Source organism: Pistacia vera, unplaced genomic scaffold (genome assembly GCF_008641045.1).
Source record: "Pistacia vera cultivar Batoury unplaced genomic scaffold, PisVer_v2 Contig1046, whole genome shotgun sequence".
Lineage (NCBI taxonomy): Eukaryota > Viridiplantae > Streptophyta > Magnoliopsida > Sapindales > Anacardiaceae > Pistacia > Pistacia vera.
The window spans coordinates 1-24,618 of NW_022195078.1; the positions used below are offsets into that span (position 1 = coordinate 1).

General features: G+C 35.2%; 2 protein-coding genes across 2 annotated transcripts; both read right to left on the minus strand.

Moving 5' to 3' along the window:
• Window positions 1–8,291: 8,291 nt before the first annotated feature.
• LOC116127468 (uncharacterized protein MAL13P1.336-like) lies at window positions 8,292–10,267 on the minus strand. The gene is made up of 5 exons (XM_031413127.1): window positions 10,168–10,267; window positions 9,515–10,069; window positions 8,883–8,986; window positions 8,705–8,781; window positions 8,292–8,365 (listed from the first exon to the last, which is right to left on the minus strand). The coding sequence occupies exons 1-5, from the start codon at window positions 10,237–10,239 to the stop codon at window positions 8,292–8,294; spliced, it is 882 nt and encodes a 293-aa protein (XP_031268987.1). The 5' UTR covers window positions 10,240–10,267.
• A 7,711-nt stretch (window positions 10,268–17,978) lies between these two features.
• LOC116127580 (E3 ubiquitin-protein ligase ORTHRUS 2-like) lies at window positions 17,979–23,530 on the minus strand. The gene is made up of 9 exons (XM_031413219.1): window positions 22,983–23,530; window positions 21,760–22,292; window positions 21,111–21,236; window positions 20,530–20,629; window positions 20,381–20,442; window positions 20,205–20,307; window positions 19,771–19,915; window positions 19,301–19,515; window positions 17,979–19,056 (listed from the first exon to the last, which is right to left on the minus strand). The coding sequence occupies exons 1-9, from the start codon at window positions 23,454–23,456 to the stop codon at window positions 18,250–18,252; spliced, it is 2,565 nt and encodes an 854-aa protein (XP_031269079.1). The 5' UTR covers window positions 23,457–23,530; the 3' UTR covers window positions 17,979–18,249.
• Between the last annotated feature and the right edge of the window lie 1,088 nt (window positions 23,531–24,618).

Sequence of the window (24,618 nt, forward strand, 5' to 3'; positions counted from 1 at the left end):
TTTTCCGGCCAGATCTGTGGCAGATTTGGCCGGAAAAGGCAAGATCGACACGTTACGACACAGATCCGACGGGTCTGTGTCGTAACGCAACTTTCCGGCCAGATTCCGGCGGTGGTGGCCGGAATCTGGCACTGTCGGTGGCGGGTGTGTTTTTGTTATTTTATAAAAATTTTATATATTGGGGTATTTAGTTAAATTTGTAAACTTAGGGAGTTTTTTAGAAATTTATAAAAAACTAAAATTCAAACTTTCAAGGGCATTTTAGTCTTTTTACTATTAATAAACAGAAATCACTAACAGAACATGACGGAAGGTACCTATTTGTCGTTTCAAAATCTTTTGGGTATCAACTTGTCGTTATAGTAAACCTTGGGTATGCACAAGTCGGTCGGCCAAAGTTATATGATGTTGAGGCATAGCCATCCTATGGCAGATAGGTTTTGCAGACATACAGGGGTCCTGAACAATGAGCATCAATCAGTGCAACGCTCCTAGTTTGTACTTTTGATATCGTATTAATTTCTACCTGCTCTACTTGTGCTTCTCAGCCAGTGGGGACATGATTTTCGTCCAGATTACAGGGGGTTAGGATGTCTTAAGCAAAAAATTTCAAATGTTCCTGTGATGGCTTTGACAACCACAGCAACCCCGTCAGTTCAATCACATAACTTAATAACTTATACAGACACGAACACATCTTTTACCGATTGTAGCAATTAAAGAAACTAATAATATGAATATGTATAACAAATTAACAATAAAAATTAAGAAATATAACAAAAATAATAAAACATTAGTAATCATAATATTCCATGTTAACGTCAAGATAATGATAGAATAACATTATCGATAAATTTGAATTACGGGGTTATATAGTAAATTGGTAATCCTAATTCTTTACTCAAAATTTATCCACTTCATGTCTTTTAAGTTATTTTTATTCCATAATTAAAATATACAACAATAAATTTAAATTTAAGATAATAATCACAAATTTAGACAAATAACTAAATCATTGTCTAAAATATTAAATCATTGTTTATGCAAAATCTATATTTTTCGTTTATATTTAATAATATTTGATTTACTATAATACTATTTGGTCCATCCCCGCTCAAGCAAACAGTTGGCTATATAATATATGACCGAGAATTTTAGAGTCTCCTTTCCAACTTTCTTCGAAATTTCGTTCCAACAAATTGCAAGGGTATAATGTAGTTTCGCTGTACAATTGTGGTCAGCAACGAGTAAGGAAAGGTATGGATTCAACAGGAACAAGAGTAGATATTGAATCAGGAGACATACATGGAAAGGGATGTCTCGTCCCGCTTGTTTATTTGTCATCCATCTGTAACTGTAAGGTATGACTCTCTAATTATTTTGCATATTTGAAAACATACCCCTTCAGAACTTCTCATTTTTACTTGACTTTATACTTAGATATGAGTTGTTGTGATAGTTTGATTATTAACAGAACTTTGATATTTGAAACATACCCACCTCATTGCAAGGGGTTTGAGTTGCTTTTAACCCTAAAAGAAAAAAAACGGGTGGTTGTCACTCGCGGCGTTCTTTCTTTTCCTGGCAGCAATTTCATCTTTTTTTGGAGGGATTTCAGAAAAGCCGCGATTATCCGTATTGTTTCGTTTCTGTTATCGGTACTTGTTTTCTGATGACCGTTTCTGGACTGGTATCCGTGAAAGAATTCCCTGGCAACATAGATACGAGCGGAGAACAACTTGGGCAGTGGAGATTGCTTCTCAGTAGTCCCAATTGATTGCTACATTGTTGGCACTTTTGGGTACCAAGATCATGAACTTATATGTCTCATTTCTGCTGTGTTTTTGCCGTGATTGCTTACGGGTTCACTTTCGTTAAGGATGAAGAAGCTTCTGATACGTCAGGCGTCGAAAACAGTACTTCATCAATTGAACTTCTGCATATTGCAAGCAATCCTAATGAGATTGATGAACAGTTGCATATTGCAAGTACTCCAAACGAGATTGGTGAACATCCTGATCTTGCAAATACTTCTAATGAGATGGATGACACTGAAATATCGCAACCACTCCTATCGATGTTGATGAACATTGAGAATATAGTATTCCTAATGGGATTGATAAGCACTTGGATACTGCAAGCAGTCATGGAGAGTTTGATGAGCATTTCACTCATAGGAATTAGCATATTACAAGTTTTCCTAGTGATGAGACTGATGAGCATTTTGGTGTTGCGAGCACTTGTAATGAGAGTGATGAGCATTTTGGTGTTGCGAGCACTTGTGATGAGCATTTTGGCGTTGCAAGCACTTGTGATGAGATTGATGAGCATTTTGGTGTTGCGAGCACTTGTGATGAGAGTGATGAGCATTTTGGTGTTGCAAGCACTTGTGATGAGAGTGATGAGCATTTTGGGGTTGCGAGCACTTGTGATGAGAGTGATGAGCATTTTGGCGTTGCAAGCACTTGTGATGAGAGTGATGAGCATTTTGGCGTTGCAAGCACTTGTGATGAGATTGATGAGCATTTTGGTGTTGCTAGCACTTGTGATGAGAGTGATGAGCATTTTGGTGTTGCGAGCACTTGTAATGAGAGTGTTGAGCATTTTGGTGTTGCGAGGACTTGTCTTGAGAGTGATGAGCATTTTGGCGTTGCAAGCACTTGTAATGAGAGAGATGAGTATTTTGGCGTGGCAAGCACTTGTAATGAGAGAGATGAACATTTTGGTGTTGCGAGCACTTGTAATGAATGAGAGGGCCATTTTGGTGGGGGATGCACTTGTAATGAATGAGAGGATCCTTTTGGTGTATGAAGCACTTGCAATGAGAGTGATAATCTTTTGCATTTTGGCGTTGCGAGCACTTGTAATGGTGTTGCGAGCATTTGTAATGGCGTTGCGAGCACTTGTAATGAGAGTGATGAGCCTTTTGGTGTGGCAAGTACGTATTATGAGAGTGGTGAGCATTTGGCTGTTTCAAGGATGTGTAATAAAATTGATGAGCATGTTGGTGTTGCGAGCACTCGGAAAGGGATTGATGAGCAGGTTGGTGTTGCGAGCAGTCGAAATGGGATGGATGCTGTACAAAATTGACGACTTTATTGTTTTAGACAAAGTTATCAGAGGTTATTTGGTCAGGACGTAATGTGGATTCCAGTGGACCTAGTTTAGGTTTAGCTAGCTATATCCATGTAGGCATTGTGTTTTTCCATTAATATTTAAGTTCGTATGTTTCTTCAGTTGTAGCACTAGCAGTTAATTAGTTGGAGCTAATATTATGTGTTAACAAATATTAGCTGTTATCAACCAACAATGAGTTGGCCGAGTGGTAAAGGCTTAGGGTTAAAGGGTTTGCAGCGGTTGTTGATATTATTAGGCACACTTTGTTCGAGGTCGGAGTGTTCATAAGCTGGCTTGGACACCCTCGGTAACCCCTCAAAAAAAATAAATAATAAATATTATCTGTTTTCTTAGTATATAAAGGCTCTGTGTTTTGCTAATGAATTGAATCATCAATCTGAACTGGTGAACAGTTTGTGTTAGTTTCTCTAAACCAAATTATGTGTTAGCAAATTTATTTATTGATTAAGCATGAAGAGTTTTGTTTTTTGTCAAATGCTGTTGCCGACATTTTATTAGATTCTTATTAAATATTAAAGCAACTAGCAAAAAATATTATATATGAAGATAAAATTAATTAAACATCATTATATTGATGGTAATTTAAAGATCAATCTATTAATTAAAAAGATAATTAGAAAGCATTATAGAAAAAATATATATAATTTTTATAAAATTTGTAAAATTAAACAATCTTTAATTGTACCATGTTCAATTGTTCATGACTCCATGTCGCCATGTAGCAAACAAGATACTAGAATATTTCAGTATGAATTAAATTAAATATTTGAACTCTTACTAAAAATATTTAATAATTAATCTCGTGTAATACTATCAAAGAAAAACATGCAAAAACCAATAGTATGTATAATAAATTAACAATAAGAATTAAGAAATATAACAAAAAGAATAAAACATTAGTAAATAAATTATGTTATCCAATAGTAATATAAGTTAATATTAATCATACCATTTCATCTTTAAGTTATTTTTATTCTATAATTAAAATATACAATAATGAATTTAACATAACAATTACAAATTTTGATGTATGACTTAAAATCATAATTCTTAAATCATGGGATGCTAACTTTATATAAAATCTAATGGAAAAAATATAAATTTTTCAATAAATGTATAGTTTGTCGGGCGAGCGAGGACAACTTTATCCCTGCCCTTGGGGACAAGGAAATGTTTTCTTCTCATCCTTGTGCCATTCCCCGATTTTGAGGAACCCCTACCTCGTTCGGGCAGGATCCTTGACAAGGTGGGTCAAACGGTCATCTCTAATTATGCTTTTATACCATTATACTAACTCGTTTCAAATAAAGCCAAACTAATCATAATCCCTAACCAATCGAGTCGAATAGAAAATTAATACAAACTCGGCTGGAATAATTTTACTCATTTGAAAAAAAAAAAAAAAATTAAGTGACAAATCCAAACCCGTTTGTTTCGGGTAATTTTATGGGTTCGGATAAAACAATAAAGGCGGGAAGAGAAGCTTAAACGGTGACGTCTTGAAGCTTCGAATTCTCAATAGATCTAAGCTGGTTTAACACTCACTCTAGGTTTCAACCAGAAAGCACAATTTAGCGCGGGTGATTTTCAATCATTTCNCCGTGTTCAATTGTTCATGACTCAATGTCGCCATGTAGCAAACAAGATACTTAGAATATTTCAGCATGAATTAAATTAAATATTTGAACTTTACTAAAAATATTTAATAATTAATCTCGTGTAATACTATCAAAGAAAAACATGCAAAAACCAATCGTATGTATAATAAATTAACAATAAGAATTAAGAAATATAACAAACAGAATAAAACATTAGTAAATAAATTATGTTATCCAATAGCAATATAAGTTAATATTAATCGTACCATTTCATCTTAGGTTATTTTTATTCTATAATTAAAATATACAATAATAAATTTAAGATAACAATTACAAATTTTGACATATGACTTAAAATCATAATTCTGAAATCATGGGATGCTAACTTTATATAAAATCTAATGGAAAAAATATAAATTTTTCAATAAATATATAGTTTGGGGGCGGGCAGGGATAAAGTGACAAGGAAATTTTTTCTTCTCGTCCTTGTGCCATTCCCCGATTTTTTTGAGGAATCCCTACCTCGTTCGAGCCGGATCCTTGGCAATGCGGGTCAAACGCCCATCCCTAATTATGCTTGAATGCCATTATACTAACTCATTGGATTGAAGTGATATTTTACATGCAAGAATCTAGAGGTGATTAACATGATGGTCCTAACTAGAGATTTTTTTTTTTTTAAGGTAATTGAGGTATCCAAGCCTATATTGGAGCTTGCCTAATTCTTAAGGTCACGAAACACCAATGAACTAAAGTAATTGCATAAATGTGATAGATACCTATTCTAGAGATTTGAACATAAGACTTCCTGGATATAACTAACTCAACTGGGTAAAGGGTTTGCCGTCTAACCACAAGAGGAGAGGTCAGAGAATTACTATATATATATATAACCACTTAAAACCACTTCTCGCTGAATATATAAAAATGTCAATGTTATACAATCTTATAAATTCAGTAACAGAATAAAAAATTTCTGTTAGGATAAGCCAAAATCCAAAAATTGTACATATTAATATTTAAAAAAAAAAAATTGAGGGTGGGTTGTGCCCACCAATAATGCTAGGGACACCGAAAATTTTACACCGAAAATGTGTACCGGCCTACGTGTAACACGCATCTGATTTGTTTAATAATTTTTTTCTAGTGAACGACCGTCCATCAAATTTGGACGGCCGTTCACTCACATGGACGCCCGTCCATATTATATGAACGGGCGTCCATATACAAGGGACGGGCGTCTCCATTTAAAGGACGCCCGTCCCTGATTAAAATATAATAAAAAATTTTATAAACATTAGGGACGACCGTTCATAAATTTTGGACGGCCGTCCCGTATGTTTGGACGGGCGTCCATTAGGAATGGACGTCAGTCCCTTACCTTTGGACGGGCCCGTCCATGCTTTAAAAAAAAAAAAANGACAGCGTGTTATGTAGGTTGTAGTTGATAAATATTAATTGTTAAGCTATGATATTATTTTTCGTGCAAACTATATAAATACTATTTCATAGAAATTAATGTGATATTGACATATGTTTGTGACATTATTTGTTATATACATTTAGTTTATTTTTTCCGTTTTACACGACAACTAACTTTATGCTCTTTGTATGAATTAATTTGCCTATATGTTTCATTTTCTCGGGATGTCACAATCGACATATAAATGTACGTTTATCCATAATAAATATCTTGTTATTCTCGTACTATTCACATGGTGAGTGGTTAAAATAAAAGAAAGGAACACTATATTTTAAACCATAATTTGATTACTCAAGTCCAACGGGAGAATCCAACTCAAAAGACCGGCCTAGTAAGTTGGAGAGCCCTTAGACTTTCTACCAAACACATTTTCATAAGATTTCTTGTATCCCTTTTTTTTTTTTTTTTTGGTAACTGGTGTGTCTGGTTCCAGCTCGTGCACACCTTAACTAATCCCCAAAATCCATTGAACACTATACAAATCCAAAGGATTAGGTAAACCACATGTTATTGTGGTAGGTGGTCTTAAGGTTTAAACGTAAGAACTCAAGGAATGGAACAAACATCTTTGACCAACAGGCCAACCCCTTGGGGTTATGTATCCCTTGTTTTTTAAAACAAAAATCTGTATTTAAATTATATATTAAACAAAAATAAAGAATTTATGAAGTTTGTACAATAATTAAACAGAGCCTAGCCATGTCTATTTCTTTGTTAATTATTTTCTTCTATATATCCCATACTAATTAAGCAGCCATATTAATCTTTGATTGATTTTGCATTCTGAGGCACAAAAGAAAGTTGCTTAATAATAATAAAAATTGATAAAATTTTGATTTGGGGTTCCGTAATAAAGTTGTTTAAATGATCTCTTGCTCCATACATTCTCCTTCACTCACAAATTCTCTGAAAATTAAAAGGGAATGATGAGAAAGGTAACAAGAACAAGCAAAGCATGAAAATAAAGGCATTTTGTTATCCCTATAAATTAAATTGATGTTGGTACAAATACAATGTTGAATTTACCAATGGATTTGAGGTTTGATGAGTTGATGATCAAAACCAAATTTGATTTTTTGATGCAACTCTCCCATCTTCAACTACTTGGTTTTGTTGTTGCAGTCCTCGCTATTTATGTTCTCCGCTCCAGAAAACCCAAAGGTTAGAAATTAATAAACTTATAATATTTTGAATCAGCGAAGAATTATATTATGACCAAATTAATACTGTACTACAATGGTAAATTTTGCAGGCTGCTTAGACCCTGAGAATTTCAAGGAATTCAAACTTGTTAAGAAAACTCAGTTGACCCATAATTCTTCCAAGTTCAGATTTGCTCTTCCTAAACCTACTTCAATCTTTGGCTTACCTGTTGGACAACACATTGTTTGCAGGTTGAGATTTCTTTTTCTTTTTNATAAAAAAATAAATAAAAAGCTAGGTAGCACAGAATTAAGCCTCATGGTTCTCTAATCAGTGTTTATTCGACAAAGATTTCATGAGTTAAAATAAGTGATACAAGAGTATCCCATGAGTCAAAAGTATCTATGAATCCTGTGACGATCACCCATATAAAAGATTTCATGAGTTAAAATAAGTGATACAAGAGTATCCCATGAGTCAAAAGTATCTATGAATCCTGTGACGATCACCCATATAAAAGTTTTTGAAGCGAATGGAATTATTTAAACGCACTGCCATTCGATAACTTTAAGAAAAATTGGCTGAGTATTAGGAGATATATAAATTTCCATGTAGCTGAAAAGGATAACCTATACAGCTACCTTGATGATTTTTCATCATTGTTTCATAAAACTGATTTGGAAACTAAAAGATTTGCCTCAATTGAAACAATTGTTGAAGTGCTAAGATATTTTTTTAAACACCTAAAATAATCTCAAGCCTCTTTAATCTTGGCAAAATAGAGTTACTATTTGGCTAAACTAAGTAAGATCCTATTGTTACGCCTATTTAATTGTCCAAGCATCACCTCTACTTGCAGTTTTTGTGTCACAATAAGAGGTAAATTCAATAAGACTTTTCTCCCTCATTGAAATGAAAACAACATATGATTACCTTTTCTTTTCCTTAGGTTGGTTCAAATGATTAGCCTGACCAAATTTTGCAGTCATCTCATTGCGATGTCCTGTGAAAAGTGAAATTTACTACGTAAGTAACACTCACCATACATAGCAGAAAAGATGTTTTAAAATAATGTGAAAGATATACGTGTCCATGCATAGATTTTACCCTCCCTCCACACACAGCCATAAATAAACATATATTGATCTTGTCAAAAAATAATTTCACTTCCTGAAATGTAGACTTGTTAGTGGGCTTTATTTGGCCTTATAATTCTAGTATGTGCCCATAAAGCTAGTAGATGATAATAGCAATGGCACCAGAAATTATGTCACACTCTACAGTGCTTTATTTTCATATTGTTTTTACTTTAATGGAAAATTTAAAATCAGACAACACAAACCTTTTGCTTTGTGGTTATTATGAAACCCATATTTTCTCTTTGCATCATCCCCATGATGTAATTGAGACTTCTGAAACCTAAATAATTACATTTTCATTTGTCAATTACAAATAACTAGTCGAAATCTTATAACAGCAGAAATTATAAACCAAAATATAAAAAAGGTAAATTCACCCACCCCCGTGAGTGCTCTCTTTTTGGATTTCTTACAAAATTTTTCCCTGAACCATTTTTCCAATTGTTATTTGAAGCATTACCCTGACCATTTCTAATAGAATTCCCCTGCAACAATTAGAAAGGACATAAGTTAATTAACAGTCACTGCAGCTCAATTGACAATGTTGGCACAAAAACGATTCCAAAAACTATTTTTGACAGAAAAGCTGGCAAAAGATAAAATGGAAATGTCACAAATGGCGTATTGGTTCAATTGCTCTGTTATACAGCTAAGCCACATTTCTACGCTGCAATGGATCAAAATTGATCCATAGACATGGTTTTACAACTAGGTTTCAGATATTAAGATTCAAAACCAATTTAAACTTTAAACTAGACTCCAAGAGAAGAAAGAATGCATGCCACTGCCATGAGTGGTAGCACACTATGATAACAAATTCCCATTTAATGCATGGTAAGAAAAAATTATAGCTACCAAGACTGAATTCCTCTCAATAAAATATATCATATAGACATCAAAAGATACAGGAATTTTAGTAATAACCTCCTTTCAACTTGTCTACTGAACAAAAATAAAGTAAAGTTGAATGATATTTACACATAACTAATATAGGAATTGAGCAAAATAGCTACCTGAGACCTTGCAAAAACAGAAGGCTGCGAGTTCTGGTTTTGCTGTGTTCTACTTGAAGGCGATGGTATCGACCCATTTGCATCCACTACTGGCTGAACCAAATTTTGCCGGTTTTGGTTTACATTTTGCCCAACACCATTACTATGCACAAGACCAAACTGCGGATTCCCCAAAAAGGCAGGATTCGCCATTTGCATAGACACAAGTTGATTCAAGTTTTGCAAAGCCATGTTTTGGCTAAGGTGTTGAGGCAAATTTGATAAATTACAACCAAACATTTGTCCAGTACCCGGAAACATGGGAACATTATTCAAATTATGTTGTGGTTGAGACATGGGCGGCAATTGGGGCATACCCAGATGATTATTTTGTGAGAAAACAAAAGGGTTTTGAGCATTCATGAAATTAGGTTGAGTCATCAATGGTGCTTGCATATTGGGCATGGGCATGGGCATGGCTTGCCCATTACCTAAATTAAACGGAAATTGAGGATTTAAAATACCCATTTGAGGTTGAAGTGGCATTGAATTTTGTAACATGTTAGAATTGAAACCCTGATGAATTAAACAAAATTCAAGCAAAAAAAAAAAAAACCAATTAGATGAAACTTACAAAATCAAATGCAGAATGAGATGAGTCTAGAGAGAGTTACCTGGTGAGGAAGCTGAGGAGTGGAAGAATTAGACTGGATTTGATGGGGAAAGGAATTGAAGTGAGGTTGCATATTTTCAGAGTATGTAAAAGCTACGAGTTCATAGCAACGAAAGAGTTTTCAGTTAGGGTTTAAGACTGGGGTTTATAACAGGGACAATACCTTCTATCCCTGAGATTTGGTCTACGTACCCTTTAGTCTAGTATAATGTTTTCATAACATTTTGGTCCCTTTCAGTTTCAGTAACATTTTAATCCTATCATTAACCAATGTTCAGAAAACTAGACCGGTCCAACCATCGATCGGCCTCTTTTCTAGTCCAAGATTTCAATTTTACTATTCACCCAAATCCCTAATTTGATTGTTGGCAAATGAGGGGTTACCAAGTGTCGGAGTTAGAGGGCTTTTGTAGAGTAAAGATCGGTGGTTCATGTGGTAGTGTTAGATTGAATTTTCGATGCCAGAATAAGCCAGAATTTGGCCAAAAAGTTCAATCCAATATGGGAATCACGGCCGGCGAACGAGGGCTACCAAGTATCGAGGTTAGAGGGGTTTTGTAGAGTGGAGGTCAATGGTTTAGGTGGTGGTGTTTGGTTGAATTTTGGAGACTGAAATAAGCTAGAATTTGGTTGGAAAAATCAACCTAATCGTAGAGTTTGCGACTCATAACCGGCGAATGGAGGGTTACCAAATTCCGGGGTTAGAAAGGTTTTGTAGAGTGGAGATAGTGGTTCAAGTGGTGGTGTTGACTTGAATTTTGGCTATCGAAATTAGCCGAAATTTGGCCGGAAATGTCAAAACCCAAATAGATCACGTGGGTGTATTTGTTATATTTTAAAATTGTAGGGATTGACAGAGTTTTTAAGGGTGTGTTTGTAAGAATTTAAACTTTTTGGACCACCGAAATCGATAGTTTAACCGGTCAAACCGTGAACCAGGACCTTGACCTAGTCTAGTTTTCAGAACTTGGAACAATCGACTGGGTAAGGGCTTCGATGGCTATCTCTATTAGCAATCGAGGAAGGGCTCGAACTCTAAACTTGTTGAGTAATACACCAAAAAGTCCCTATTGAATCACTCAACTACCCAGATGTAGTTTATGTTAATAACACTTTTAAATGTGTATAAACTCCACCCAATATAAATTTATTTAGAGATTTATTTAATTATAATTCATGATTGAAAAATAACGATTCATATAGTCATAAATTACAATGAATTATTCCCTTGTGTGTGTGTGTGCGCGCGCGCGCGCGTGCGCATGTGTTTTTAGCAAATTGAAGTTGATATTTTAATAGGCAACATAAAACAATGCAATCGAATTATTCTTAAATGAAGAAATAAGTTATTAGCCCAATTTTAAATAAACCAAAAGATAAATAATAATTAATGCGATTAATTTCAATAACCAGCTTGTGTTTTCTAAAATTGTCAGTCAAATACACATTATAGGGTATAATGTTTAAATACCCCCTAACATTTTGTAAATAATGTATAATTTACCCTAAGAAAATAGAGGTATTTAGATTATCATCTATATAACTAATAGTAATTATTATTGGTTTTGGAAGATTACCGAAATCTTATATTACTTGACAACCAAACGTGATAACTTAAATAATATAAGATGACATTACCTTAGTAATGGGGGATAACCCCCAACCAAATGCCTTCTTAGGATTTAGGGGTGGTTTTTTATTATTTCTCACAAAAGTGTGATTAGTGTATGGGCCAAAAATCGTATTGGGCCTGACGAGGTCCAATAATGAAATAAACATATTACGACCTAGTACCTTAGCCCAATTACGGTTGGGCCTACGCTTAAATTCACCTTGTAAACTAACAACTCTATGAGTTGGTCTATCCTATAAATTAAGTTGAAGTGGGTTCCAGCCCATTAGCCCAAAGCAGTCCCAAAATAGGAATTAGAATCTTATTTACTTTTCACTTCAGTCAAGATCCATAATCTTACTTAAGTGGTAAGCCTAATATAATATTTCCTTTCTAATTGAAACTCAATTACCAAGTAGGACTCATAATTCTACTAGGACTCCAACATCTTTGATTCACTATATAAATAGAGGTCAAACCTCTCATTACGTATTTAAAAATCACCCATAGCTTTAACTCATAAATTCTCACTCTAAAGAATCACCTTTTCCCGTCATAAAGCTTAGTTCCGAATAACTTTACCACTTTCAGCCACAGCAAAGTTGTGCTTCAGCCACTTTGTGTTAATCTAGCCCAAACCTTTTTCGCTCTCAGCCCTCACTAAATATAGACTAACCCTTCGTGCTCTCAGTCCTCACTAAATACCTTTAATTGTGTTGAGTTGAGCGTCGGAGTATCTATGACAGACACCACACTAGTGTCACCCAAGCCTTCACGTTCCCTTTCCTTCTTTGTGTAGGTTCATCAAATTGTCCGTGACTCGCTTCTCACAAGATCTGTCTCTTCTGAATCAATCGAAGATTTTACTGTTTACAATTAATATAAAGTGATGGGTAGTTTCTGAAATTCTCCCAATTTAAATTTATGTGGAGATTTCTAATATGCAAATAGAAAGTTAGTAAATCCGAAATTGGAACATCAAACACGTAATAATAAATTTTTGGTAATGCAAACAATTAAGGTGGTATATGTCATTTTCTTTAACAAGCGACAACGACTATATGGTGACATCGAATATATCGCATTTTAGATACAAAATTATTGGCGATAACTTTCATGCCCGAGGATGTATGATAACAAATGGGTCTTTGGAGTAGCACATATGCACATATTTCACTCTATTTTTTCGATTTTATTTTCTTTTTCAATAATTTTTCCTGTCAAATGACTCTAATATCCCTCCATTACAACTTTAATCAGGAGGGTATGGTGAATTTTTCTCAAAGTAAGAGGATCTAAAAGTCTTTTGGACAAACCACATGGAGGTCGGGGAATTTAACCTAAACACATAATCACGACATCATAAATACATAGTTCCAACTACGTCATTTTATCTTTCTAGCCATGATCTGTTCCCATTTCAGTTTTTATTCCTGTTCCGGGTTCTTATTTCTATTTCAATTATTATTCTTATTCTAGTTCTTACAATTATTCTCATTTCCATTTCTATTATTATTCGGGTTCTTGTTAGGGCCAAAAATCGTCATTGACCCAAATAGGAAAACAGGACCACTAGTGAAGAAAAGATCAGGCCTAGTCTTACAGAGGCCCAAGCCAAATTAGTCCCATTTGATACGAGATACGGCCGATCCAAACCATCTGGGCATGGGCCCCCCAATTCCAACTCACCTCCTCAGCCAATAGACGAGTTCAGGGCCCACGGCCCCCCATTAATCATTTTTCTGTTCCTATTCAATCTCCTATTCAAAGTCACTTTCCTGTTCCTGATCACTTTCCTACTCGAAGTTACTTTCTTGATCAGAATCACTTTCCTAGCCGGACACTGGAGAGACAGCTTAACACGGGCCTAATTCTTCTAGGGTTTGCATCAGAGTCACACTAGGACTCTCTACTTCTACTAGGAATGGGAGACCAGACAGCCACTATATAAGTAGAGGTCAGCCCTCTCACAAAGGACACGACATTACACCTTCACACCCGAAGCTCCTACTTGAGAGCTTCACTTCACCGCCGTAGTCATAGTCCTCGACTAGACTTCCGGTAATCTCTTACTCCCTAGCCCTCACTATATTAGCCTTTCAGCCTTACTGACTTGAGCGTCGGAGTACCTATGGCAAACACCACCCCGGTGTTTCCCGTTCACTTCACGCGTGTGTTTTTCTACGTGTGCACGTACAGCAGATCGCTAGTGGCATTATCCTCAAGGGATCAGACCCCATTTTTGTACAGGTAGATTTTTACGTCTACAGTTCTCATTCTCATTCTCATTCTCGTTCCCGTTCTTATTCCCATTCCCTTTACTGTTACAATTCACTTTTCCTTTCCCATTCTCATTCACCTTCCCTTTCCCTGTCCCTTTCCTATTACAATTATAATTGTAATTATTGTTTTATTACGGTTTATAACCATAATAGAAGCAATATGAATAAAATTTATTTAATTATATTATATTTATTTTTAACAAAACTATAATGCCCATTATAACAGTAAATTTGCATATGGGGTATAGGGGTTAGAAAAATGCTACAGGCACCGATGCTTTGCACCGAATTTTACATCGAACGGCGTGCCTCACTGAATCAGATGAACCATGTATCATGTTAACAAATATTTTGCGAATAAACGGTCGTCTATCAAATATAGACGACCATCAATTGTTATTGGATGGCCGTTCATTTGAAATTGACTCTCGTCTATATTATATGGACGGTCATCCAACTAGAATGGATGTCCGTTCATAGTTTAAATTAAAAAAAATTGGCCTAAATTGTTTATGAACACCCGTCATCCATATTATATGGACGGACGTCCATATAATTTTAGATGAAATATTTATTTTTAAAGTATAAAATTTTTAGATGAAATAAAAAAAAAAAAATTGATTTTAAGTAAAAGTATGGACGCCAGTCCACTCATTTGGATGGTCGTCCATTCTCAATTTTTTTTTTTTTTTTTATTTATAAACAAAATGCAAGAGAGAAATGAAAACTAGCGTCCATTCTCAATTTTTTTTCATTTATAAACAAAATACAAGAGATAAATGAAACCTGTTTTGAGAGGTCTAAATTTTTAAACATTCTAATTGAAAATTTTAAAATGAATATTGATTTTTGGATTGAGAAAAAAATTGAATGTAAAATTTTTTAAACTAAACAATGGACTGGCGTTCATCTAAAAGAGACGTCTGTCCATTGAATGTAAAATTTTTTAAAAATTTTTGGACCGGCATCCATCTTATATAGACACTCGTCTATAGTAAATAAACACATGTCCATATAAGATGGACGGACGTCCATTATTTTTCTTTTAAAAATTTTTGGATGGGTATCTATCTCCTGTCCATATAATATGAACGAGAGTCCATTAAATATGGGTGGACATCTATAAATATTGAACGACTGTTCATTCATGAAAGATTCCAACATGATCGCATCTGACTAATTGTCATGTCCTTCGGTGACTCGTTGGGGTTAAGAGTCCATAAGCTCATTTTTAAAAAACAAGGGAGGATTCAAATGATATATTATAGGCAACTAAAATGGTACACGTCATTTTCTTTCTAGCCATGACGACTACATGATTGCATATATCAAATATTCAATACATTTTTAATTCTATAATTATAACGATAACTTCTATGCTTTCAAATGAACCATAACAAGAAGTACCTCATGCAATTTTTCAATCTTATTTCTTGGATTTTATTTATATCTTTCAAGTCAAATGACTCTATTGTCCCTAAAAAATAAAAATGCAATTTTTAATCATGGGTGTATGTTGATATTCCTCAAATTTAGAGGATCTACATGTATTTTAGACAAGCCACATGGAGGTTTGTGTAATTTACCCGAATGACAAGCTCTGGAATGTGGAGGATGCTTGGTCAATCTAGTTATGAGGGATTATTTGACTTTAAAAAAAAAGATTAGATATAAAATATTATAAAATTAAAATTAAACTATATTCAAAACCCTAGTTTTTCTCGAGAAGTTGGATCCTTAATTTTAGTGTCTATAATGAGATAAGTTTATAAAATGTAATAAATTAATTAAGCATGCAATGTAACCACCCATTTTATTTCAGGATGCATATCTGCTTTTGCCAATTGATGCTGCTTATATAAATATAAATAAATAAACAAGTACACCAATTTTATCAGAAATTTCGCTCTATATTTCAGGAATAAATCCATTGTTTTGATTGATTTACATGGTTGGTTCAAACACACAAATAATTTGTATGTTTTATGTGTGAATACATGTTGGAATATTTTACTAAATTGAATGAAATAAATGGAATGAAAGTGATGGTGTAAGTTGAGAATTTGAAAGATGAAAGGTTAGTGGATTAATAGAGGAGGTTTTAAGAATTAGAAATTAAAAAGATGGAAAATAATGGTGAAATTTAATGTTTTATCCCTCTTTAAATAGTATAAAAAGACGTTTTTCTCTCGTTTCAAACATACTAAAAAATTTTAATCTTTCATTTTCTCTCTAGTTTATAAGATTTTCCTTTTTTGGAATTAATATTTAATTCAGTTCGAGAGAATAGAAACTTCTCTTGCTATTCATTTATCATTATATCCTAAGAAACAGACGTTGCTCATATACTTGTGCACCCAAGTAAAGGAGACGAATATGCTTTGAGGAAATTGTGTTACAGAAACCTCAGCTTTCATCCTAAGGTTATATTCTTCGAATNAGAGAGAGAGAGAGAGAGAGAGAGAGAATCAAGAAACCCAGATTTATATGGTGAAGTTGGAATGCCAATTAATGCAACTGGCAGTAATCTAAGAACTAACATGAGAATCCAGGAGATGGGGAATGAAGACGGAGATGGGGAATGAAGACGAAGAAGAAGACCAAAGTAGAAGAGGTTTAGAATTTTTTTTTTTTTTTTTTTTTTTTTTTAAAGCATGGACGGGCGTCCATTAGGAATGGACGCCTGTCCAAAGGTAAGGGACGGCCGTCCAAAATTTATGAACGGTCGTCCCTAATGTTTATAAAATTTTTTATGATATTTTAATCAAGGACGGGCGTCCTTTAAATGGGGACGCCCATCCCTTGTATATAGACACCTGTTCATATAATATGGACGGGCGTCCATGTGAGTGAACGGCCGTCCAAATTTGATGGACGGCCGTTCAGTAGAAAAAAATTATTAAACAAATCAGATGCGTGTTACACGTAGGCCGGTACATATTTTCGATGTAAAATTTTCGGTGTCCCTAGCATTATTGTAAATCAATTAAGCATGCAATGTAACCACCCATTTTATTTCAGGATGCATATCTGCTTTTGCCAATTGATGCTGCTTATATAAATATAAATAAATAAACAAGTACACCAATTTTATCAGAAATTTCGCTCTGTATTTCAGGAATAAATCCATAGTTTTGATTGATTTACATGGTTGGTTCAAACATACAAATACTTTGCATCTTCTATGTGTCAATAAATCTTGGAATATTTTAATAAATTGAATGAAATAAATGGAATGAAAATGATGGTGTCAATTGAGAGTGGATTAATAGAGGAGGTTTTAAGAATTGGAAAATGAAAAGATGGAAACTAATGGTGGAATTCAATGTTTTATCCCACCTTAAATAGTATAAAAAGACGTTATTTCTCTCGTTTTAAACACACTAAAAAATTTCAATCTCTCATCTTTTCTCCAGTTTTTAAGGTTTTCCTTTTTTGGAGTTAAAATTTAATTCAGTTCGAGAGAATAAAAGAGTAATGCTTCTCTTGCTATTCATCTATCGTTATATTCTAAGAAACAGACGTTGCTCAAATATTTGTACACCCAAATGAAGGAGACAAATCTGTTTTAAAGAAACTATGTTACATAGGCCTCAGTTTTCATCCTAAGGTTATATTCTCCGAATCTTTTTCTGTCATTCTAAAAAATTTCCTATACATTATTGATATTGTTAATTTTAATGTATTGTCATTTTATTTTATTGATATTTAATTATATTATTTTCATATTCAATAGATTCATTATTTGTTATTACTAATATAATAATCGATTATTTTATAACAATAAATTCCGAAAATTCTTCTAGGACAGGTTCATATACATGCATCTAATCATGATCAATTGTGTTAACGCCCATGATGTGCATTTTGTATAATATTATTGATTGCGTTGTGCAAGCATATGTTACAAAAGAGCAATTAACTTTTCCAAGTGCAAATGTTGAAATTCAATTGACATTAATATCAAATACATCAAACATATTGGTTTAGGATCGAATAGGAGAAACTGAGTATTCGCAGTTTATCTCCCCAAAAATCAGCTATCATATACTAATTAAGCTGTGGTCAATCCCTAATTTCCCTAGCCCTATTCCCAAAAGATAGGAATATATAACAACCAATAGTATCTTTAAATTGCAGTAACTTTCACTGCCAAAATGAAGTTGCATACCTGATGGTATCCAACAAGCTATTCGAAATCATCATCTGATGACTGCAGATGTAGGGTACTTGATGGGGAGTCTCCTTCATCTGTTGGTGCTTGAGCTTTCATGCTTCTGGTCTGTACTCCAGAACTCGTTTTCTCTGAGATTCCACCCTTGTTAGGCAAGTTTTCAGGAACTCTGGACTGAACTTCTTTAGATTCAGTGTCTACATCTGGACCATCAGGCTTCTCAGTCGAGGTCTTGTTTTTCTCTCCATCCTTGTCAACTTTCATCCGCTTGCTAATCCGTTTGGGTTTGCCATTTGCAGGAGTCTGTGCCCCAGAACTCTCTTTTACTGAGCTGCCACCGTCGTTAGACAAGTGTTTGTGGCTATTATCAGGGACTCCGGACTGAACTTCTTTAGTCACAGTGTCTGCATCTGGAACATCAGGCTTCTCAGTCGAAATTTTGTTTTTCTCTCCATCCTTGTCAACTTTCATCCGCTTGCTAGTCCGTTTGGCAGGAGTGCTTTGCAAATCCTCTTTCAAGTCATTTTTCTCAGACATTTCTTCAGCAGTGTCATCAGGCTTCTCAGTATAAATCTCGTTTTTCTCTCCATCCTTGTCAATTTTCATCTGCTTGCTAGTCCGTTTGGCAGGAGTATTCTGCAAATCCTCTTCCATGTCACTTTTCTCAGACATTTTTGCAGCAGTGTCATTGGTTGCAGATGTTGGATCAAGATTTCCCTCCATTGCATCAGTCTCTTCTTCACTCAACTCAGCAGCAGGATCTTCATTCTCTTCAGTCTTACGTTTCAGTGACTCAATCACATCCATTAATTCTCTGTTAACCTGTCACATTAAAATTCATTAAGAAGCAAAATGTCCGATCATGGCAAGAGATTTGTGCTTGGAAATGCAAAGATATTAGCTAATGCATCATTTAGCCGCTGGGCTGAAAGGAAAAAGGTAGACCACAGTATTCACTGACAAGTGTTTTAATGCCATTAGATTTTAGTGTTTCAAGTTTAACTAACTTCACTATGTTTTTGTAGAAACAGGGAGAACAGTTGACAGCAAAGGTGTGTTCACAGACCTGAGGATTTTGAAGAAATTCAGAGATGTCGGTTGAGCATGAAGGGCACTGCATGACATTCTTTTGTGTTCGAAGTGTCCGTCCACCTTTGCTTCTGTCCCTGATAAAAGTCTTACCAGCAAATGCACCCTCCAAACATGACTTGCAAAAGTTATGAGCGCAAGGTGTGGTAATTGGAAGAGTCATCACTTGCCGACAGATTAGGCAGCTGAACTCTGCGCACAAAAGATTTACCAAGTGAGCACAATTCACTTTTTGAATCTTTATATGTGATAGATGATATATATTGTAATCCACCAACAAAATCAAGTACAGTAAACTTTAACCTTAGGAATACATTGTTTTACATACTGCAACTTCGTCAAGTTCATTGACTAACAACTTACTGACAAAAACAAAGTTCTTTATTAAGATTTGAAAACTACCAACTTCCCTAAGCAAGACATGAGTAAAGGGATAGATAAACACACCTTTCAGTAGCTTCTCTCTTACACTTGTGTTTTGTGCTTGCCTTATAGCTTTCCTTATCCTCTTCCTGTCCTCAGGATTTCCTGTACCCACAGGTTTTTTGCTGGGAGGCGGGGGTTTTTTCCACTTCCAGTGAGAATCTTCTTCCTGCAGATGGGGAAAAAAAGCATAATTACTTATGTCTAGGGGAAAAAATTACTAATGGTTACACCAAGAATTAAGTGAAAACCACAAATTGACCCAGTGGGAGATGGGTGTAAGTTCCACTGAAACATCAATTCTAAAATGTTCCATGAAAATGTATATGAAATTTAAGTATTAGCATTAAGATTTTCATTGCCACATTGATAATGGGGTGACAGAAAACACGTTTCGAAGAACAGTAGAAACAATACATAAAGTATTCATATTAAGGAAAGAAACTTCATCAACTCACATCAAAGTCCCAGGATGGACTTTCCTTCCTCTCTGTTATGTCAGTAGCCTTCTTAAACTCTTGAATAACTGGCAAAGGTCTTGGTCTATCCCCATATTCATCACTGTCATTAAAGTTTATGAATGTCAGCAAAGTCAGTATCCAGTGAAAGAAATCAATTGAGGTCAAGCACTAACCTCGTCCATGGAGCAGGCTCATTGTCACATCTAACAAATAAATACCGGCAGACCTTAAAACCCTACACAAAGATAACACCTATTAGTAAATAGGTTCAGCTGAAACAATCTTCATGGAAATTCTGATATAGCAAATGGAATATATTTACTTGAATTCCAACTTTTCGCCAGCATTTTTCAATTCTATAGACTCCATCATAGCGCACACCTTTCTCAGGGGCATAAGCAGAGCGCTTCTCTTTGTGAGACCTAGTCATCAATTGAAAGGAAACTGTGTGAGTGAGGTCAGAGTTTCTAAAGGGGCATATCAAATCTTAAGTTCACAAACCACTACTTCAAACAAAGACAACTAAATCATATATAACAACATGATAAGATTACTACAATTATCATGGGCATGATTATTACAAGACTTTAAGGTTCAAAATTCGTGAAAGCAAAACAAGAATTAATATAAGCGTGACAACTTTTAGCAACAGGTCAAATTGAATCACCCTTATTAGAAAACTACATCCAAATAATTTAGAGTCCTAAACTAACATGTCGAAGCTATCCATAATGCTTATTTTCTGACACAATTCTGCTTTCATGCTAGAGTAGAAAGAAATTAATCTTTGCAATCGACATTAATTAAAATGAACTCCAAAAACAATGGATGGATAGTCAGGCATTTTTCATATAAGAAACAAAAGGGTACAAGCTACCATAAGATAGTTACATTGATACTTACCTTACAACCCGGACAGGGTAGCCCTTTTTGCAACTAACTCGGAGGGCCTCATTCATTTTATCAAACGTCTGATCAAAGGACTGCTCCTTGTTTGTACGTTTGTTACCACTGAGATCTCTACCTCCACTGCCAACCACAGCCATGCAAATGTCAAACAAGCTAAACTATAAAACAGGATAAATCAATCACAAGTTTCAACTAAAAAACATATTAACTAGTCACAAGCAAGCAATCAGAAGTTTCACACGGCATCAGAAAGTGCACAGGAAAAACTTGATAAAAATGCAGAAGGAAAAGTTATTAGAAGGGGGAAATAATTTGAAAATGTAAAGACTTATTGTGAAAAAGAAGAATGCAATTGAATGGAAGGCAAAGCATGAGGGCAAGTTAAATTGCAGTTCATAATGTTTTGCCAATTACAAATTATTTGAAGTTGAATGCATCAAAACATAAAAGCGCATTTACAAGCACATAAGAGACTAAGCTAAGATCATTAAGAAAATTGCTACTGGTTACCAACATCAACCAGATTTAGCAAGTAACAAATTGATGGTTTTACAGAAAAAGAAATAGAAATAATGATAAATGAAGAAGCAGATAAGGTGCTGAGAAAACTAAAAGCAGTTAAAAGAGGCATTCAAAGACAGACCTTCCTGTATAGAGGAACCACTCTCCATGATCTTCATCGTCCTCATAACCTCCAGAGAGAGCCACTGACTGAGCACCATATGTTGACTGTCCAGCTATACCAGCAACATGAGGAAGATGAGCACCCCACTGCCGGCACTCCAATCTATCTTCCCAACATTCGCCAACCAGCACACCCTGATTTCTCCCAGGATCATTTTCTGCCGGGATAGGCCCAAAATGATCAGGTGGTACAGTGACAAAAATCTTTCCACTGGCAGCATTGGCCTTCCCAGTTTTCTGTGCACGCTCAGTAGTATATGCCTTGTCTGGCCGATCTTGGTTTTGCACAAAATGATAAACCTTCAGTGGTCCACAAGCTTGGTTTGATTTTGACAGCTTTGCCATACGGATGGCAGCTACAAGTGTAGAATTAATGCGAGGCTGACTTGCCATTTTGGGAGGAATTGTGTTGCGGCATTTAGCACAGGTACGCTTCCCTTGCCCAATCCATTTCTGGAAGCATTTAAGGCAGAAATTGTGGCCACATGGGGTCTAAAACAACACAAACAAGATTCTAATCAAATTCCAATACTTCATTGCAGCTAACATTACATTGTCTCCAGATTTTTACACATAGATGACTTAGAAGCATTTAGACAAGAATTAACTACTGACTTCAATTAAGATGGTTGATCTTAATGTACACCATTTCCTATACAAAATTATTAGCTCCTCTGAAAAATAGTGCGCTAATCTTAGTTCCGAAAACAAATTCGTTAAAATATGGCATAACGTCAGTGATACTACATGAATGCCGAAACTAACATCATGATCATTTCCCTAATTGACATGTTGTCACTACCCAAAACTATGTACTCAAACTCAGTTACAAAAAGTAAATAATCAAGATTAATTGAATAAAAATAAAAATAAAAATAAAAATAATAATAATAATAATAATTATTATTATTATTATTATTATTATTAAATCTAAAATATTTCCCCATAAATGGCTTATTTAAGATATACTGTTATGACTTATGAGTTCTTTCAAAAAGCACTTCTTAGAAAACTAATTTTAGCAATCCCTTTCCAGAAAATTACCATTAAACTGCTTTTTTTTTCTTCCAAAAAGTACTTCCAAGTCTAAAAGTTACTTTTCTAAAGCAAGCACCAATCAAAATTTAACAAACCAAAAAAAAAAAAAAAAAAAAACCCTAATTTTAACAATCAAAACCTCACCGTAACAGGTCTTTCAGGCAACTGCATACAAAACGAACAGTTCAAGCTCCCATCGAGCAAGTGTAGAACATCTCTTTCCCTCTCACTCTCCTTCTCCTTCCCCTTCTTCTTTTTCTCCTCGTCGTTTCCCTCCATTTCTTCAACTCTCCCACTCATCAACTCTTGCCTCTTCCTCGCCTTCTCCTTGTCCGTCAACGTCTCGTCCGCCTCAATCGCCCGTATCGCCGCCACTATCTGCCCGCCCTCTCCGGCCGCCGCCGGGCCCAAAGGTACAGCCGCCTTCTCATCTCCAGAACAATCCGGACAATGCCACGAAACGGCAGAGGCGAGAGTCTCCGGAGGTTTAGTCAAGCACGTGACGTGCCAAGGAGTGGCGCACAAGCAGCACGTGAGGTTCTCTTCGGCCGGTGGTTTTGCTTTGCAACGCATGCACTGGCCATCTCCGTCGCACGGGAGCTGGATATCTGGCGCCATGGAGTAAGAAGAGTTGAAGTGCGCAGGATAAGTGGATGTGCGCAGGATAATCGGGGGTGATTGAGAAGACGCTCGCTTTGGGTTTTTAAAGGGAAAGAGGAAGAGAAGGAGGCGGGCGGGTTTTTGGAAATGAATTTTGAATTTCAAACGGGGGTAAGAGGCTGTAACATTTTAATGAAATGACATGAATCTCCTCAGTATCAGTCGTTATTTACGAGTAGAATTGGGTCGTTTTCCTTATTATGGAAACATGAGTAGAGGGTGATCTAGTAAATCAACTATTAGGGTGTGCAATAATCGGACCATTTAAGTATTTAACAATAAATTCGTGTCTTATCCCAAAAATAATAATATTAAAAGAAAATACTTTTATATCAATAACGTTAGAGTTAATAACCCTAAATAATGGTTTAATAACATCTACCCACCCACAGGCTTTTAAAATATCATTATACTACTTAAATTTATACTCTGCCAGAAAATAGTGAGCAAACCCGGTTCAGGCTGTTGTGACTTCTAAAAAGGGGAGGCCAATGAGTCTTTTGGAGGTAGAATGTTGGATTTTGGTAGTTGAGATTGCTCGGAATTTGACTTAAGAGGGACGGTTGCGCAAACCCTAATAGGTCAATTGTTGGCGATTGGCGAGATTAACGGGAGTACGTTTGAGGGTTTTACTGAGTGATGATCGGGTGAGAGAATGGTGATAGTGTGAGGTCGTAACAATGCCAGAATCAGAAACGAAATATAAATTTGGGTAGTAAAATGATATTTTAAAAGTTTATGTGTAGGAAAGTGTCATTGAACCATTATTTAGATGGGAAAATGTTGTTTACTACAATTATTTCTTATTAATCAATCACTTTATAATTTTAGTAACACAACATTAACTCCAGCGAAAAATTGTTTAGCGAATCTACATTAAAATTACTTTTTTGTTTTTTTTTTTCTTGTTTTTGAGTTAACGACATGTTCCCACCCAAAAAAAGTTCCATTAACACTTTCCCACCCTCCAACTTTTAAAATACTCTTTTACTACTTAAATAATATGTTTCCCTATGGTTTGGGTGGGAAATGTAGTAATTTACTAAAAAGCCCTCTTCTTAGCCTCTTCCATTGCTGACAATTGCCGTCGACGTTGGGGAGTGTTGGTGACTAGAAAATA

What these genes read in the sequence shown, in the direction of transcription:
- LOC116127468 (XM_031413127.1), bottom strand. Translation starts at nt 10,239, where the DNA reads ATGCAACCTCACTTCAATTCCTTTCCCCATCAAATCCAGTCTAATTCT. An exon ending in CTCCTCAGCTTCCTCACCAG is followed by an intron (nt 10,070 to 10,167) that starts GTAACTCTCTCT and finishes TTAATTCATCAG; the next exon opens with GGTTTCAATTCTAACATGTT. An exon ending in TAATAACCACAAAGCAAAAG is followed by an intron (nt 8,366 to 8,704) that starts GTTTGTGTTGTC and finishes CACTTTTCACAG; the next exon opens with GACATCGCAATGAGATGACT.
- LOC116127580 (XM_031413219.1), bottom strand. Translation starts at nt 23,456, where the DNA reads ATGGCGCCAGATATCCAGCTCCCGTGCGACGGAGATGGCCAGTGCATG. An exon ending in AAGAGAGAAGCTACTGAAAG is followed by an intron (nt 19,516 to 19,770) that starts GTGTGTTTATCT and finishes TTTTGTGCGCAG; the next exon opens with AGTTCAGCTGCCTAATCTGT. An exon ending in AATTTCTTCAAAATCCTCAG is followed by an intron (nt 19,057 to 19,300) that starts GTCTGTGAACAC and finishes TTAATGTGACAG; the next exon opens with GTTAACAGAGAATTAATGGA.